At 42.7% G+C, this 14956-nt stretch overlaps 1 protein-coding gene across 1 annotated transcript in view; it reads right to left on the bottom strand.

Annotated features, from left to right (window-relative positions):
• LOC147091168 (pancreatic secretory granule membrane major glycoprotein GP2-like) overlaps positions 1–14230 on the bottom strand; it is a 144086-nt gene extending 129856 nt beyond the window's left edge. The window contains exons 1-3 of the mRNA XM_085976469.1: positions 14119–14230; positions 13156–13205; positions 476–620 (exon numbers count right to left, since the gene is read on the bottom strand). Of these exons, the coding sequence (XP_085832595.1) occupies positions 476–620; positions 13156–13189 (179 nt within the window). The 5' untranslated portion in view covers positions 13190–13205; positions 14119–14230. The remainder of the gene's footprint in view (positions 1–475; positions 621–13155; positions 13206–14118) is intronic.
• Between the last annotated feature and the right edge of the window lie 726 nt (positions 14231–14956).

Raw genomic sequence — 14956 nt, forward strand, 5'->3', positions numbered from 1 at the left:
TCTGTCCCCGTTCTATATTCCCCTCTATCCTCGGTATCTCCCTTTACTCTCTGTCCCCGTTCTATATTCCCCTCTATCCCGGGTATCTCCCTTTACACTCTGTCCCCGTTCTATATTCCCCTCTATCCCGGGTATCTCCCTTTACTCACTGTCCCTGTTCTGTATTCCCCTCTACCCCGGGTGTCTCCCTTTACTCTCTGTCCCCATTCTATATTCCCCTCTATCCCGGGTATCTCCCTTAACTCACTGTCCCAGTTCTATATTCTCCTCTATCCCGGGTATCTCCCTTCACTCTCTGTTTCTCTCTGTAGAGTTCGGTTGTTTCCCTATCCCTGGAAAGACTCCCTGTCCCATTGTTCTGACTGTTGATCTCGGTCTCCCTGATGTTCCCATTCCTAATCTCAAACTTTGTTCACTTCTGTACATTTAATCCTCGCTTATCGACTAGTTTATCGGTAATTTCCCCTCACGTTACCTTTTAAATCTGTACCATCCTCGGGTAACATTCCAATCACACTTCACCTGGTGATAGCAGTGAGTCCCACTACAGTCCGTGCTCCTCCAGGGCTGGTCCAGGACTGTGTGATTTTCACACGGGTCAGTGAGTATGGAGTCTGCAACTGAGTTACAGAAATATGCTTAATGATAATAGTTAATGTTACACAACAGCTTCTACCCCCCGAAGCATCAATAACCTCAGTCTCAATCTCTACCCTTGTAGATAGTCCGCAAATGAATTGTGGAATCGTTCCTCCTTCTCTAAACCAGGTTTCCATCTGTCTCCCAGCCCAACCTCCCCACTAACTCACTGCTCACAGACAGTCCTCCCTATTCTAGATGATCCCTTCGCTCTCAGGTAACAGAAAGCAGCAATAACCTCATCTTCACTTCGTCCAATAGAAAAGCAGCACATTTAAAGCTGGAATTTAGCGATTCTGTAAACCAGGCTTCGTTCTGTGTCCCTATAATTTGGGCTCCGTTTTACTTCTATTAACACAAAGACTCAGGACGTCCGGCTCACTCTCACACACCTCACAGAATGATCTCTCTGTTATACATTAACAACAGAACGCCTTGTACCCGGGTCAGTTTCAGGAAGCAGTTCACTCGGGCACCTGCAGACTGAGCTGCTGAACACTGAGTGCAGATGGTGAGGGACATTCGATGGTCAGTGAGAGATATCATGGGGTATCTCAGTCCCCAGGTGAACACTTAGTGCAGATGGTGAGGGACTCTCGATAGTCAGTGAGAGATATCATGGGGTATCTCATTCCCCAAGTGAACACTGAGTGCAGATGGTGAGGGATACTCGATGGTCAGTGAGAGATATCATGGGGTATCTCAGTCCCCAGGTGAAAACTGAGTGCAGATGCTGAGGGACTCTCGATTGTCAGTGAGAGATATCATGGGGTATCTCAGTCCCCAGGTGAACACTGAGTGCAGATGGTGAGGGCCTCTCGATGGTCAGTGAGAGATATCATGGGGTATCTCAGTCCCCAGGTGAACAATGAGTGCTGATGGTGAGGGACTCTCGATGGTCAGTGAGAGATATCATGGGGTATCTCAGTCCCCAGGTGAACACTGAGTGCACATGGTGAGGGACACTCGATGGTCAGTGAGAGATATCATGGGGTATCTCAGTCCCCAGGTGAACACTGAGTGCAGATGGTGAGGGACTCTCGATGGTCAGTGAGAGATATCATGGGGTATCTCAGTCCCCAGGTGAACACTGAGTGCATCTTGTGAGAGACTCGCGATGGCCAGTGAGAGATATCATGGGGTATCTCAGTCCCCAGGTGAACACTGGGTGCAGATGGTGAGGGACTCTCGATGGCCAGTAATAGATATCATGGGGTATCTCAGTCCCCAGGTGAACACTGAGTGCAGATGGTGAGGGCCTCTCGATGGTCAGTGAGAGATATCATGGGGGATCTCAGTCCCCAGGTGAACACTGAGTGCAGATTGTAAGGGACTCTCGATGATCAGTGAGAGATATCATGGAGTATCTCAGTCCCCAGGTGAACACTGAGTACAGATGGTGAGGGACACTCGATGGTCAGTGAGAGATATCTTGGGGTATCTCAGTCCGCAGGAGAATACTGAGTGCAGATGGTGAGGGAAACTCGATGGTCAGTGAGAGATATCATGGGGTATCTCAGTCCCCAGGAGAACACTGAGTGCAGATGTTGAGGCATTCTCGATGGTCAGTGAGAGATATCATGGGGTATCTCAGTCCCCAGGTGAACACTGAGTGCCGATAGTGAGGGACTCTCGATGGTCAGTGAGACACGTCAAGGGGTATCTCAGTCTCCAGGTGAACACTGAGTGCAGATGGTGAGGGACTCTCGATGGTCAGTGAGAAACATCAAGGGGTATCTCAGTCCCCAGGTGAACACTGAGTGCAGATGGTGAGGGACACTCGATGGTCAGTGAGAGACATCACGGGGTATCGCAGTCCCCAGGTGAACACTGAGTGCAGATGGTGATGGACACTCGATGGTCAGTGAGAGACATCATGGGGTATCTCAGTCCCCAGGTGAACACTGAGTGCAGATGTTGAGGCACTCTCGATGGTCAGTGAGAGATATCATGGGGTCTCTCAGTCCCCAGGTGAACACTGAGTGCAGATGGTGAGGGACACTCGATGGTCAGTGAGAGATATCATGGGGTATCTCAGTCCCCAGGTGAACAATGAGTGCCGATGGTGAGGGTCTCTCGATGGTCAGTGAGAGATATCATGGGGTATCTCAGTCCCCAGGTGAACATTGAGTGCACATGTTGAGGCACTCTCGATGGTCAGTGAGAGCTATCATGGTGTATCTCAGACCCCAGGTGAACACTGAGTGCAGATGGTGAGGGACACTCGATGGTCAGTGAGAGATATCATGGCGTATCTCAGTCCCCAGGTGAACACTGAGTGCAGATGCTGAGGGACACTCGATGGTCAGTGAGAGATATCATGGGGTATCTCAGTACCCAGGTGAACACTGAGTGCAGATGGTGAGGGATTCTCGATGGTCAGTGAGAGACATCATGGGGTATCTCAGTCCCCAGGTGAACACTGAGTGCAGATGGTGAGGGACACTCGATGGTCAGTGAGAGATATCACGGGGTATCTCAGTCCCCAGGTGAACACTGAGTGCTGATGGTGAGGGACTCTCGATGGTCAGTGAGAGATATCATGGGGTATCTCAGACCCCAGGTGATCATTGAGTGCAGATGGTGAGGGACACTCGATGGTCAGTGAGAGATATCATGGGGTATCTCAGTCCCCAGGTGAACACTGAGTGCAGATGTTGAGGCGCTCTCGATGGTCAGTGAGAGATATCATGGTGTATCTCAGTCCCCAGGTGAACACTGAGTGCAGATGGTGAGGGACACTCGATGATCAGTGAGAGATATCATGGGGTATCTCAGTCCCCAGGTGAACACTGAGTGCAGATGTTGAGCCACTCTCGATGGTCAGTGTGAGATAACTTTCTATTGTTGGTTCTTAATTGAAAAACTATAAAATTATGTATATATATTATATTTATTATATATATATGAAAATTGAATATATTTACACTGAATATATAAATAAATTGGAAGCTGGATATCAAAGGCAATTAATAATATGTTATGCAAATTGATCGATATATATTCTGATAAAATACTGAGTATATGACTAACTTATAATCATATATTAGTACAGCACTGAGGGAGGCCATTCGGCCCATCGAGTCTGTGTTGGCTTTTTTGAAGATCATTCCAGGTAGTCACACTCTCCCGCTCTTTCGCCATAACCCAGAAACCTTTCTCCTTCAATTATTTATCCAATTCCCTTTTGAAGACTACAAATGAATCTGTTTCCATCACCCTATCAGGCAGTGCTTTCCAAATCCTAACCACTCCTTGTGCAAAAAAGCTTTATCTCGTGTCTGCTCTGGTTATTTTCACAATCACTGTAATATTGTGCCATCTTGTTGTCGATCCTTCAGCCAGTGGAAACAGTTTCTCTTTATTTTCTTTATCTAAATCCTTCATGAATTTAAACCCCCCTATCGAATCTCCCCTTAGCCTTCTCTGATTTAAGGTTAAACACTCAGTTTCTCCGATCGTGCCTGGTAACTCTAATCAGTCATCCCTGGAACCATTCTAGTAAATCACTTCTGTACCCTCTCCAAAGCATTCACTTCATTCCTTAAACGTGGTGCCCAGAATTGGATACAATTCTCCAACTGGTACCAAACCCGTGAATAAGAAATATAAATGTTATGATAAGTACAAGAACTGAAATTAAAGATGAAAAATAAATGACAATGTGAAATATAAACAAACATAAAAATGTAAATTATAATTTAAAAGTACTAATATATAAGTGTAAGTAATAACATTAAAAAACAAATACAGCTCGCTAAATATTTGAAAGAAGTGTGTAAATATAAATAATATTCATAATATTTATGCAAATAAAGTGCAATGATTTCAGGACATCTTAACACATAGAAACAATTCGCAATTCTCTTGCGGTGAAAACAGAGCCAAGGAAGGAGGAGAATAAATAATATCAATCAATAATGCAAATATTACAGATCTATTACAAATCCTTAATAATAACAACAACTTGTATTTATATAGCATCTTTAACGTAGTAAAACTTCCCAAGGCGTTGCACAGGAGTAGTTTAAAAGATATAATTTGACACCGAGTTCTAATGATAAATTAGGTCAGGTGATCAAAAGCTGGCTCTGAAAGCTACGTTTTAAGGAGCGCCTTAACGGAGGAAAGTGAGGTAGCAGGATGGAGAGGTTTAGGCAGGGAATTCCAGAGCTTGGGGCCTAGGCAACAGAAGGCACGGCCACCAAAGGTTGAGCGATTGTAATCAGGGAGGCTCAAGAGTCCAGAATTAGAGGAGCACAATTATCTTGGGGGGATTTGGGGCTGAAGGAGATTACTGAAATAGGAAGGGGCAAGGATATGGAGGGATTTGAAAACAAGGATGAGAATTTTGAAATCGAGCTGCTGCTTAATCGGGAGCCAATGTAGATCAGTGGGCACAGGGGAGATGGGCGAATGGGGCTTGTTACGGAGGTGGAAGTAGGCGGTCATTGTTGTGCTGTGGATGTGTGCTCAGAAGCACATTTCAGTTCAAATTTGACAACAAGGTTGCGAACAGTGTGGTTCAGCCACACACAGATGTTAGGGAGATGGATGGAGTGAGTGGCTAGGGAATGGAGTTTGTGACGGGGAACGAAAATTTTGCCTTTGATCTTCGTAATATTTAATTGGAGAAAGCTTTTGCTCATCCAGCACATTATGTCAGAGAAGCATTCTCACAATTGAGAGGCGATGGAGGGGGGACAGAAGAGGTAGTGAGGTAGAGTTGGGTGTCGTCAGTATACCTGTGGAAACTGAAGCTGTGTTTTCACAAGATGTCACCAAGGGGCAGCATGTAGATGGGAAATAGAAGGGGCAAAGAATAGATCCTTGGGGGCATCCGAGTTAACGATGCGGGAGGTGAAGGGAAGCCATTGCAGGTGATATTAGATAGATATGAATTGAACCTGGTGAGTGCAGTCCCAAACAGCTCAACGATGGTTCAGAAATGTTGGAGAAGAATGGAGTGTTCAACCATGTCGACGGCTGCAGGTAAGTCAAGAAGGCTGAGGAGGGATAGTTTACCTTTTTCACATTCAAAAAGGATGTCATTTGTGACTTTGCTGAGAGCTGTTTCGGTACTGTGGCAAGGGCGGAAATCTGGTTGGAGCAGTTCAAACATGGCATTGAGGAAAAGATGGGCACGGATATGCGAGTCGACAACACGTTCAAGAAATTTGGAGAGGAAAGGGAGGTTGGAGATCGGGTGCTAGTTTATTAGACGGAGGGATCACGGTTTCATTTTTTGAGGATCGTGGTAATGATGGAATACTTGAGGTAGAGTGAGACAGTACCTGAGGAGAGGGAAGCGTTAACAATATCAGCTAACATGGTAGCCAGAAAAGGAAGTTGGATGGTCAACAGTTTGGTGGGAATAGGTTCGAGGGACGGAAGGTGGGTCTCATTGACAAGTTGAGCGCAGAGAGGTCATGAGGAGAGGTCAGAGAGAAACTGGAGAAAAATGTCAGTTCAGGGCTCGGGAAGGGGGGAATTGCAGATGAAGTTTGGCCCAGTGGGCTAGGGAAAGGAAGTGAAGTTACAGAGGCAGCTGAACAGATAGTCTCAATCTTAGAGACAAAGAAGTCCATGAGCTCCTCACATGTTATCGGAGGTGAATGTGGAGGAGACAGGGGCGAGGAGTAAAGAAGTCGGTTAGCAGTAGAGAATAGGAGCCAGAGTTTATCTTTCCATTCCAGAATGATTCTGGAATAGTGAGCAATTTTGGTAGATGAGAGCAGGACCCGATAGTGCTTTTTGTGTTCCAGCCAGATCTGGCGGTGAAAGACTGAACCAGATGTCCGCCATTTCCATTCAAGTCTGCTTCCCTTGCACATAAGGGAACGAAGATGAGAGCTGTACCAGGAAGAAAGGCCAGGGAGAGAGAGGGTAATTGTTTTAGTATGGACTAGGGCATCAAATGTGGTGGTGTGGAGGTGGTTGAGCAGATCAGTAGCTGTAGAAATGTCATGGTGAATGGAGGGACAGTGGCTAGACAGTTGGATTTTCTTAAGTGCAGTTGGGAGTTGGGAATTCCTGAATAAATAATATCAATCATTAATACAAATATTAAAGATCTATTACAAACCCATATTAAATCATTTCAATCAATAATGCAAATATTAACGATCTTTTGCAAATCCTTAATAAATAACATCAATCAATAATGAAAATATTATGACCTATTACAAATGCATAATGAATAATATCAATCAATAATGTAAATATTGTAGATCTATTACAAATATTTAACAGATCATATCTATCAAAAATGCAAATATTAAAGATCTATTACAAATCCTTGAAATAACATCAATCGATCAGGCAAATATTACAGATCTATTATAAATCCATGTTAAATTATATCGATCACTCACGCAAATACTAAAGATCTATTACAAATCCATAATAAATAATATTGATCAATAATGCATATATTAAAGTTATATTGCTAATCCATAATTAATAACAATCAATAAGGAAAATATTAAAGATATATTACAAACGCTTAATAAATAACATCAATCAATAATGCAAATATTATAGGACTATTACAAATCATTAACAATTAACATCAATCAATATTTGAAATATTTAAGATATATTGCAAATCGATAAATAAAAATACAATCAATAATGCAAATATTATAGACCTATTACAAAGCCTTAATAAATAACATCAATCAATAATGCAAATATGAAAGATCTATTTCAAATCTGTAAAAATTAACACCAATAATGCAAGTATTAAAGACCTATTACAAATCCTTAATAAATAACATCAATCAATAATGCAAATAGTAAAGATTCATTACAAATCCTTAACATCGATCAATAATTCAAATATTAAAGATATATTGCAAATACATAATTAATAACACAAACCAAGCATTAAAATATTAAAGAACTATTAAAATCATTAATAAATAACTTTAATCAATAATGCAAATTTAAAAGATCTATTGCAAATCTATATATATAAATGGATACTTCTGTCTGTCTGTCCTTCTGTCCTCAGGTGTGCGTCTGTCCGGCTATGTGCTCGAAAGTTATAGAGCGCACCTACGTGCGCGTTACCTCCAAAGAAAGCTTACGGTTCCGGGACGGTCGTAGGCATATTTACTTTTCGGTCGGACGAAAATTGTTCGCGCCTTATGCAAAAAACCTTCAAAATTAAACTCATTATCTGCTACTTAGCATTGATTGACTGACGTCAAGGTTCGACCAATCCTGTGCCATCACGATTGACCAATCCTACAGTACGGTCCCCTGATGGTTGGCCAATCGGTGTGTGTGTGTGTGGGCGGGACTCATCGTTTTCATCTCAGTGATCTGGCAGCCATTGTTTCACTGCCATTACTTCAGCTTGCAGCTCAAACTACTTTGATCATCCAGCTTTGAAAAAGTTAGTATCTCTTTTAAAAATAAATAAGATTTACCAGAAACATTTTAGAAGTACTTTCACTTTCATCTTTCAAGGTATTAAGTGTGTGTGTGGGCGGGACAAATCGTTTTCATCTCAGGGATCTGCCAGCCATTGTTTCACTGCTTGCAGCTCAAACTACTCTCCTTATCTAGCTTTGAAAAAGTTACTATCTCTTTTAAAAATAACATAAGATTTACCAAAAACGTTTTATAAGTAATTTCACTTTCATCTTTCAAGGTATTAAAAGGTAGAAATGTTGCCCGGCAGCAGATTGAGAGAGGGACACAGACAGGGCCCAAAAGCCTGGGACTCGATTTAAAATGTTGCCCGGCAGCAGATTCACAGAGGGACACAGAGAGGTCCCAAAGCCTGGGACTCGATTTAAACCGCCCGGCCCAGAGAGAGGGACACAGACAGGGCCCAAAAGCCTGGGACTTGATTTAAAATGTTGCCCGGCAGCAGATTCACAGAGGGACACAGAGAGGTCCCTAAGCCTGGGCATCGATTTAAACCGCCCGGCCCAGAGAGAGGGACACAGACAGGGCCCAAAAGCCTGGGACGCGATTCAAAATGTTGCCCGGCAGCAGATTCATAGAATGACACAGAGAGGCCCCAAAGCCTGGCACTCGATTTAAACCGCCCGGCCCAAAACAGCACTGGCAAAGCCGGGCTCCCCCACCTAGTCTTTAATAAATAAGGTCAATCAAAAATGCAAATATTTAAAATAACAACAGAAAATGCTGGAAAAACTCAGCCACTCAGGCAACATCCGTGGAGAGAAATTTGAGTTGACGTTTTCGGTCGAACCCTTCTTCAAAACTGGAAAGAAAATTAAAATGATCGAAGGCAGGGCTGCGATCGGACAAAAGAAGTGAAAGAGACAAAAGATGTAAAAGAGACAATAAAAGGTATTCGAAGCAAGACGAGATGGTAATAGCTGAGATTAGGTGTGAAGTGTACTGGCAGGCAAGAGATAGCTGCCAGGTGGGAGAGAGAAACAAAAGGAAAGGGGGGGGGAAAGGAGTGGTAAAATTACAAGTAAAAAAGGAATAGGGGCCAAGGTGATGATCTGAAATTTTTGAACTCGATATTGAGTCACGAAGGCTGCAAAGTGCCTAATCCGAAGATGAGGTGCTGTTCCTCGAGTTTACGTTGAGCTTCCGTGGAACAATACAAGAGGCCAAGGATGGTGAGGTCCGAGTGGGAATGGAGCAGTGAATTAAAATGACAGGCGACCGGAAGCTCGGGGTCACCCTTACAGACTGAACGGAGGTGTTCCGCAAAGTGGTCACCCAATCTGCGTTTGCTCTCCCCAATGTAGAGGAGACCACATCGTGAGCAGCGAATACATTATATTGTTTGCGAGAAGTACAAGTAAATCGCTGTTTCACCTGGAAGGGGTGTTTGGGGCCCTGGACAGTGGGAAGGGGGGACATATAGCGGCAGGTGTTATATCTCCCCTGCTTGCACGGGAAGGTGCCAGGCGAAGGGGAAGGGCTGTTTGGGGTGGTAGAGGAGTGGACTAGGGTGTCTCGGAGGGGAGGGAATGATACGTTTGGAGGTGGGATCACTTTGGAGGTAGCGGAAATGCCAGAGGATGGTCCGTTGAATGTGGAGGCTGGTGGGTTGAAAGGTGAGGACAAGGGGAACCGTATTGTGGTTCCGGGATGGAGGGGCAGGGGTGAGGGCAGAAGTGCGGGAGATTGAACTGACACGGTCGAGGGCAGTGTCAACCACGGTAGAGGGGAATCCTCGGTTGCGGATTCTTTTGTCTCTTTCACTTCATTTGTCAGATCGCAGCCCTGCCTTCGATCTATTTTATTTCCTTTCCAGTTTTGAAGAAGGATTCGACCCGAAACGTCAACTCAAATTTCTCTCCACGGATGTTGCCTGACCTGCTGAGTTTTTCCAGCATTTTCTGTTGTTATTTCGGATTTCCAACATCTGCAGTATTTTGCTATCATGCAAATATTTAAGATATATTACAAATCGTTAAAAAATAAAATCAATCAATAATGCAAATATTAACGATCTATTACAAATCAATAATAAATAATATTGCTCAATAATGCAATTATTAAAGATCTATTTCAAATCCATATGAAATAATATCAATCAATAATGCAGATATTAAAAATGGATTACAAACCCTTAATAATAACATCAATCAATAATTCAGATATTAAACATCTATTACAAATCCATAATAAATCATATTGATCTATAATGCAAATATTAAATTCTATTACAAATCCTTAATAAATAACATTGTTCAATAATGCAAGTATTAAAGATCTATTACAAATCTATAATAAATAACATCGATCAATAATTCAAATATTAAAGATCTATTACAAATCCTGAATAAATAACTTAAATAATGGAAATATTGAAGATCTATAGCAAATCCTTAATAAATGATATCAATCAATAACACAAATATTAATGATCTATCACAAATTCGTAATAAATAACATCAAACAGTAATGCAAATTTTAAAGATCTATTACAAATCCTTAAAAAATAACATCGATCAATAATTCAAATATTAAAGATCTATTACAAAGCCATAAAATAACATCAATGAAAAAACGAAATAATAAAGATCTATTACAAATCCTTAATAAATAACTTAAATAATGGAAATATTAAAGAGCTATTACAAATTCTTAATAAATAATATCAATCTTTAACGCAAATATTAAAGATCTATTCCAAATCCTTAATAAATTACATCAATCAATAAATCAAATGTTAGATATATTACAAATCCATAATTAATAACATCAATCAACAATGCTAATATTAACAATCGATTACAAATATTTAATAAATATCATCAATCAGTAATGCAAATATTCAAGTTCTATTAAAAATCCATATTAAATAACATCAATCAATCATGCAAATATTAACGATCTGTTACAAATCTGTAATAAATAATATAAATCAATAATTATGCAAATATTAAAGATATATTACAAATCCTTAATAAATGACATCAATCAATAAAGCAAATATTAAAGATCTATTACAAAACTGTAAAAAATATCAATTAATAATATAAATATTAAAGATCTGTTACAAATCATTAGTAAATAATATTAATAATTCAAGTATTAAATATCTATTACAAATCCTTAATAAATAACATCAATCAATAATGCAAATATTAATGATCTGTTACAAATACACGAATAAATAATATCAATCAATAACTCAAATATTAATCATCTTTTACAAATCCACATAAAAAATAACGTTCAATAATTCAAATATTAAAAATCAATTGCAAATCCATAATAAGTAATATCAGTCAATAATGCAAAGATTAAAGATCTATTGCAAATGCATAATATCAATTAATATTGCAATATTTAATATCTATTAATATTAAATTTTAAATAATAAAATGCTTCCCCCCCTCCCTCCCCTCCCCCTCCCCCCCTCCCCTCTCCCCACTCCCCTCCCCTTCCCCCTCCCACCCTCCACTCCCACCCTCCCCTTCCCTTCCCCCCCTCCCCTCCCCCCCTCCACTCCCCTTCCCCCCTCCACTCCCCTTCACCCCTCCTCCCCCCTCTTCTTCCTCCCCTCTTCCCCCCAGTCGCTCTCTCTCTTCCCCCCAGTCGCTCTCTCTCTTCCCCCCAGTCGCTCTCTCTCTTCCCCCCAGTCGCTCTCTCTCTTCCCCCAGTCGCTCTCTCTCTTCCCCCCAGTCGCTCTCTCTCTCTTCCCCCCAGTCGCGCTCTCTTCCCCCCAGTCGCTCTCTCTCTTCCCCCCAGTCGCTCTCTCTCTTCCCCCAGTCACTCTCTCTCTTCCCCCCCAGTCGCTCTCTCTCATCCCCCCCAGTCGCTCTCTCTCTTCCCCCCCAGTCGCTCTCTCTCTTTCCCCCCAGTCGCTCTCTCTCTTCCCCCCCAATCGCTCTCTCTCTTCCACACCCCCCCGCCAGTCGCTCTCTCTCTCTCTTTTCCAACAACAACATGCCCTCGAAAAAGCCTCGGCACCGCCGGGCACTCCAGCTAGTCTATTATAAATGCATTATAAATAATATTGATCAATATTGTAGATATTACAGATCTATGACAAATGCATTAGTTTTATATCTGAATAATAATTAATAGTAGAATATGTATAATAATATATAAATATGTACAGCATATAAATATGAAGAATTTACAGCACAGAAACAGGCCTTTCAGCCCAACTGTTCCTAATGGTGTTTTCTCTCCACGACGAGACTTCTCCCACCATTCCTCATCTAACCTTATCAACATATGCTTCTAATCCTTTTTCGCTCATGTGCTTATCTATAATCTATGGTATTCGCCTCAACCTGTTCCTCTGTTAGCGAGTTCCACATTCTCAGCCCTCTCTGGGTAAAGAAGTTTCTCCTGAATTCCCTATTGGATTTTTAGTGACTATCTTATATTGATGACCCCCTAGAACTCGCCTCGCCCACAAGTGGAAACATCTTCTCTACGTTGACATTCATAATATTAAAGACGGCCATCAGGTCCATCCCCAGCCTTCCCGTTTCTGGAGAAAAGAGTTCCAACCAGTTCATTCTTTCCTGATAGAGAGAACATCTCAGTTCTGGTATCATCTTGTAAAATTTTTTCCCACCCTCTCCAGTACCTCTACATTCTTTTTTGTAATTTGGAGAACAGAACTGTGCAGAGTAATGATCGAATAGCTATCACAAATGCATAACTTTTAAATCTGATCAGCCGTCCCTTCCTCGTCGCTGGGTCAAAATCCTGGTGCACCCTCCCTGACGACACTGTGGTAGTACCTTCTCCACACAGACTGCAGCGGTTTATCCTTCTCAAGGGCAATTAGGGATGGGCAATAAATGCTGGCCTTGCCAGCGACGCCCGCATACCATGAACGAATAACACAAATTAAATGTATATATAATGGGAAAGTAAGAATTTCAATTTACGCTCTGTTGGAACCTCACAATCCGGTTTCCGCCCCTGCCACAGCCCTGAAACAGCCCTAATCCAAGTCACAAACGAGAGGCGCCTTGTGAGATTTTGCTATGTAAAGACATTAAAAACACAGGGTGCAGTTGGTTTATAATGGAAATTACTTACTGAGGTAACCGAGAATCAGCAGCAGAGTCCTCATCTCACTGGCTGATAATCTGGAAGTGAAAACATGGAATTTGTATTAGTGTGAGTTGAGGGAATTGGGGATCAGAGGAATCTTTAAATAGGGAGTTGGACAGGGAATCAGTGAGTGTATCTATTTATAATGGGGAAGCTGTATCTCTCTCCCTCACTGAGACCCTACAGACTTTAAAGGTAAACTCCACATTCCAACCCGACCACAGCCCTCAAACTGCGCTAATACATTGTCTGCCGTGTCTCAGTTGGTAGCACCCTCGACTCTGAGTCAGAAGGTTCAAGTCCCACTCCAGAGACTTGAGAATTCAATCCCTGCTGACACTCCAGTGCATGGGTGAGCTCTCCGTCTCTCCCTCACTGGGACCCTACAGACAGAGGCGAGCTCTACCACTCTCCCTCACTGGTACCCCTACAGGCAGAGGTGAGCTCCAACTCACTCCCTCATTGGGACCCTACAGACAGGTGAGCTCTCCGTCTCTCCCTCACTGGGACCCTAGAGACAGAGGTGAGCTCTGCGTCTCTCCCTCACTGGGACCCTACAGACAGAGATGAGCTCTGCGTCTCTCCCTCACTGGGACCCTACAGACAGAGATGAGCTCTGTGTCCCTCCCTCAGTGGGGCACCTACAGACAGAGGTGAGCTCTGCGTCTCTCACTCACTGGGACCCTACAGACAGAGTTGAGCTCTGCGTCTCTCCCTCACTAGGACCCTACAGACAGGTGAGCTTCACCTCCTTACATGTATTTGATAAACAAAAAATCCTTGACTCTCCTTCCAGTCTCCCGATAGAGACACCCTTCTAATATTCTAACACAGGTCTTTACTGAGTATTGGGACAGGACAAGCGGAACACACACCCCTGAGTCGCTACTTAGCATGTGGCAAACTTCTCAGCACGTTCTAAAAGTCCATTCATACATGACTGCTTACCAGAGTCTCCAAATGGGGTGTCGCTGTGTGAGGTGCAGTGGGTTCAGATCACCTGCACCCTTCTCAGTCTCAGGTACAATTTGCTGTGTGCGGTGTCGGACTCAATGACAGCCCTTCCACCAACACCTCCATCATCAGAGACACGTGTGACTGAGGGCAGTGCTGCTTGGCTGACAGAATATGGTTTAGTAATGTTTTATAATATGGCACAATCCATGCAAATTAAAGACTTTTAGTGAAATGATCGCAGCTAAACAAATAAGTAAACATATCTCCTGGTCCCATGGTAACCAGCTGGGCTTTGCTGCTGTAATATAACTTGTCTTCAGCTGCCCAGCATGAAGGATGCAGGGAGATTGGAACTGGGGAGGGTCTGAGCATTTTATGGTCAGTATTGATTAATGGTTTGTTTTTATTGGAAATTTAATTGGCATAAGGACATAATAAATAGGAGCAGCAGTAGGCCATTTGGCTCCTCGAGCCTGCTCCGCCATGTATTAAGAACATGACTGATCTTCCACCACAACTCCACCTTCCTGCACTATTCCCATATACCTTGGTTCCCTTAGTTCCCAAATATCTATCGATCTCAGCCTTCAGAATATGCATCGACTGAACACCACAGCCCTCTGGGGTAGAGAATTCCAAAGATTCACAACCCTCTGAGTGAAGACAATCCTCCTCATCACAGTCCTGGACGGTCGGCCCCCTTCTCCTGAGCCTATGACCCCTAGTTCTAGTCACGCCAGCCAGGCAAAAACAGTCTATCAGCATCTACCCTGTCAAGCCTTTTAAGAATTGTATACGTTTCAATGAGATCACCTCTCATTCTTCTAAA

The sequence above is a fragment of the Somniosus microcephalus genome, unplaced genomic scaffold (assembly GCF_052327205.1).
Source record: "Somniosus microcephalus isolate GS21.2 unplaced genomic scaffold, FLI_Smic_1.0 unresolved_chr3, whole genome shotgun sequence".
Lineage (NCBI taxonomy): Eukaryota > Metazoa > Chordata > Chondrichthyes > Squaliformes > Somniosidae > Somniosus > Somniosus microcephalus.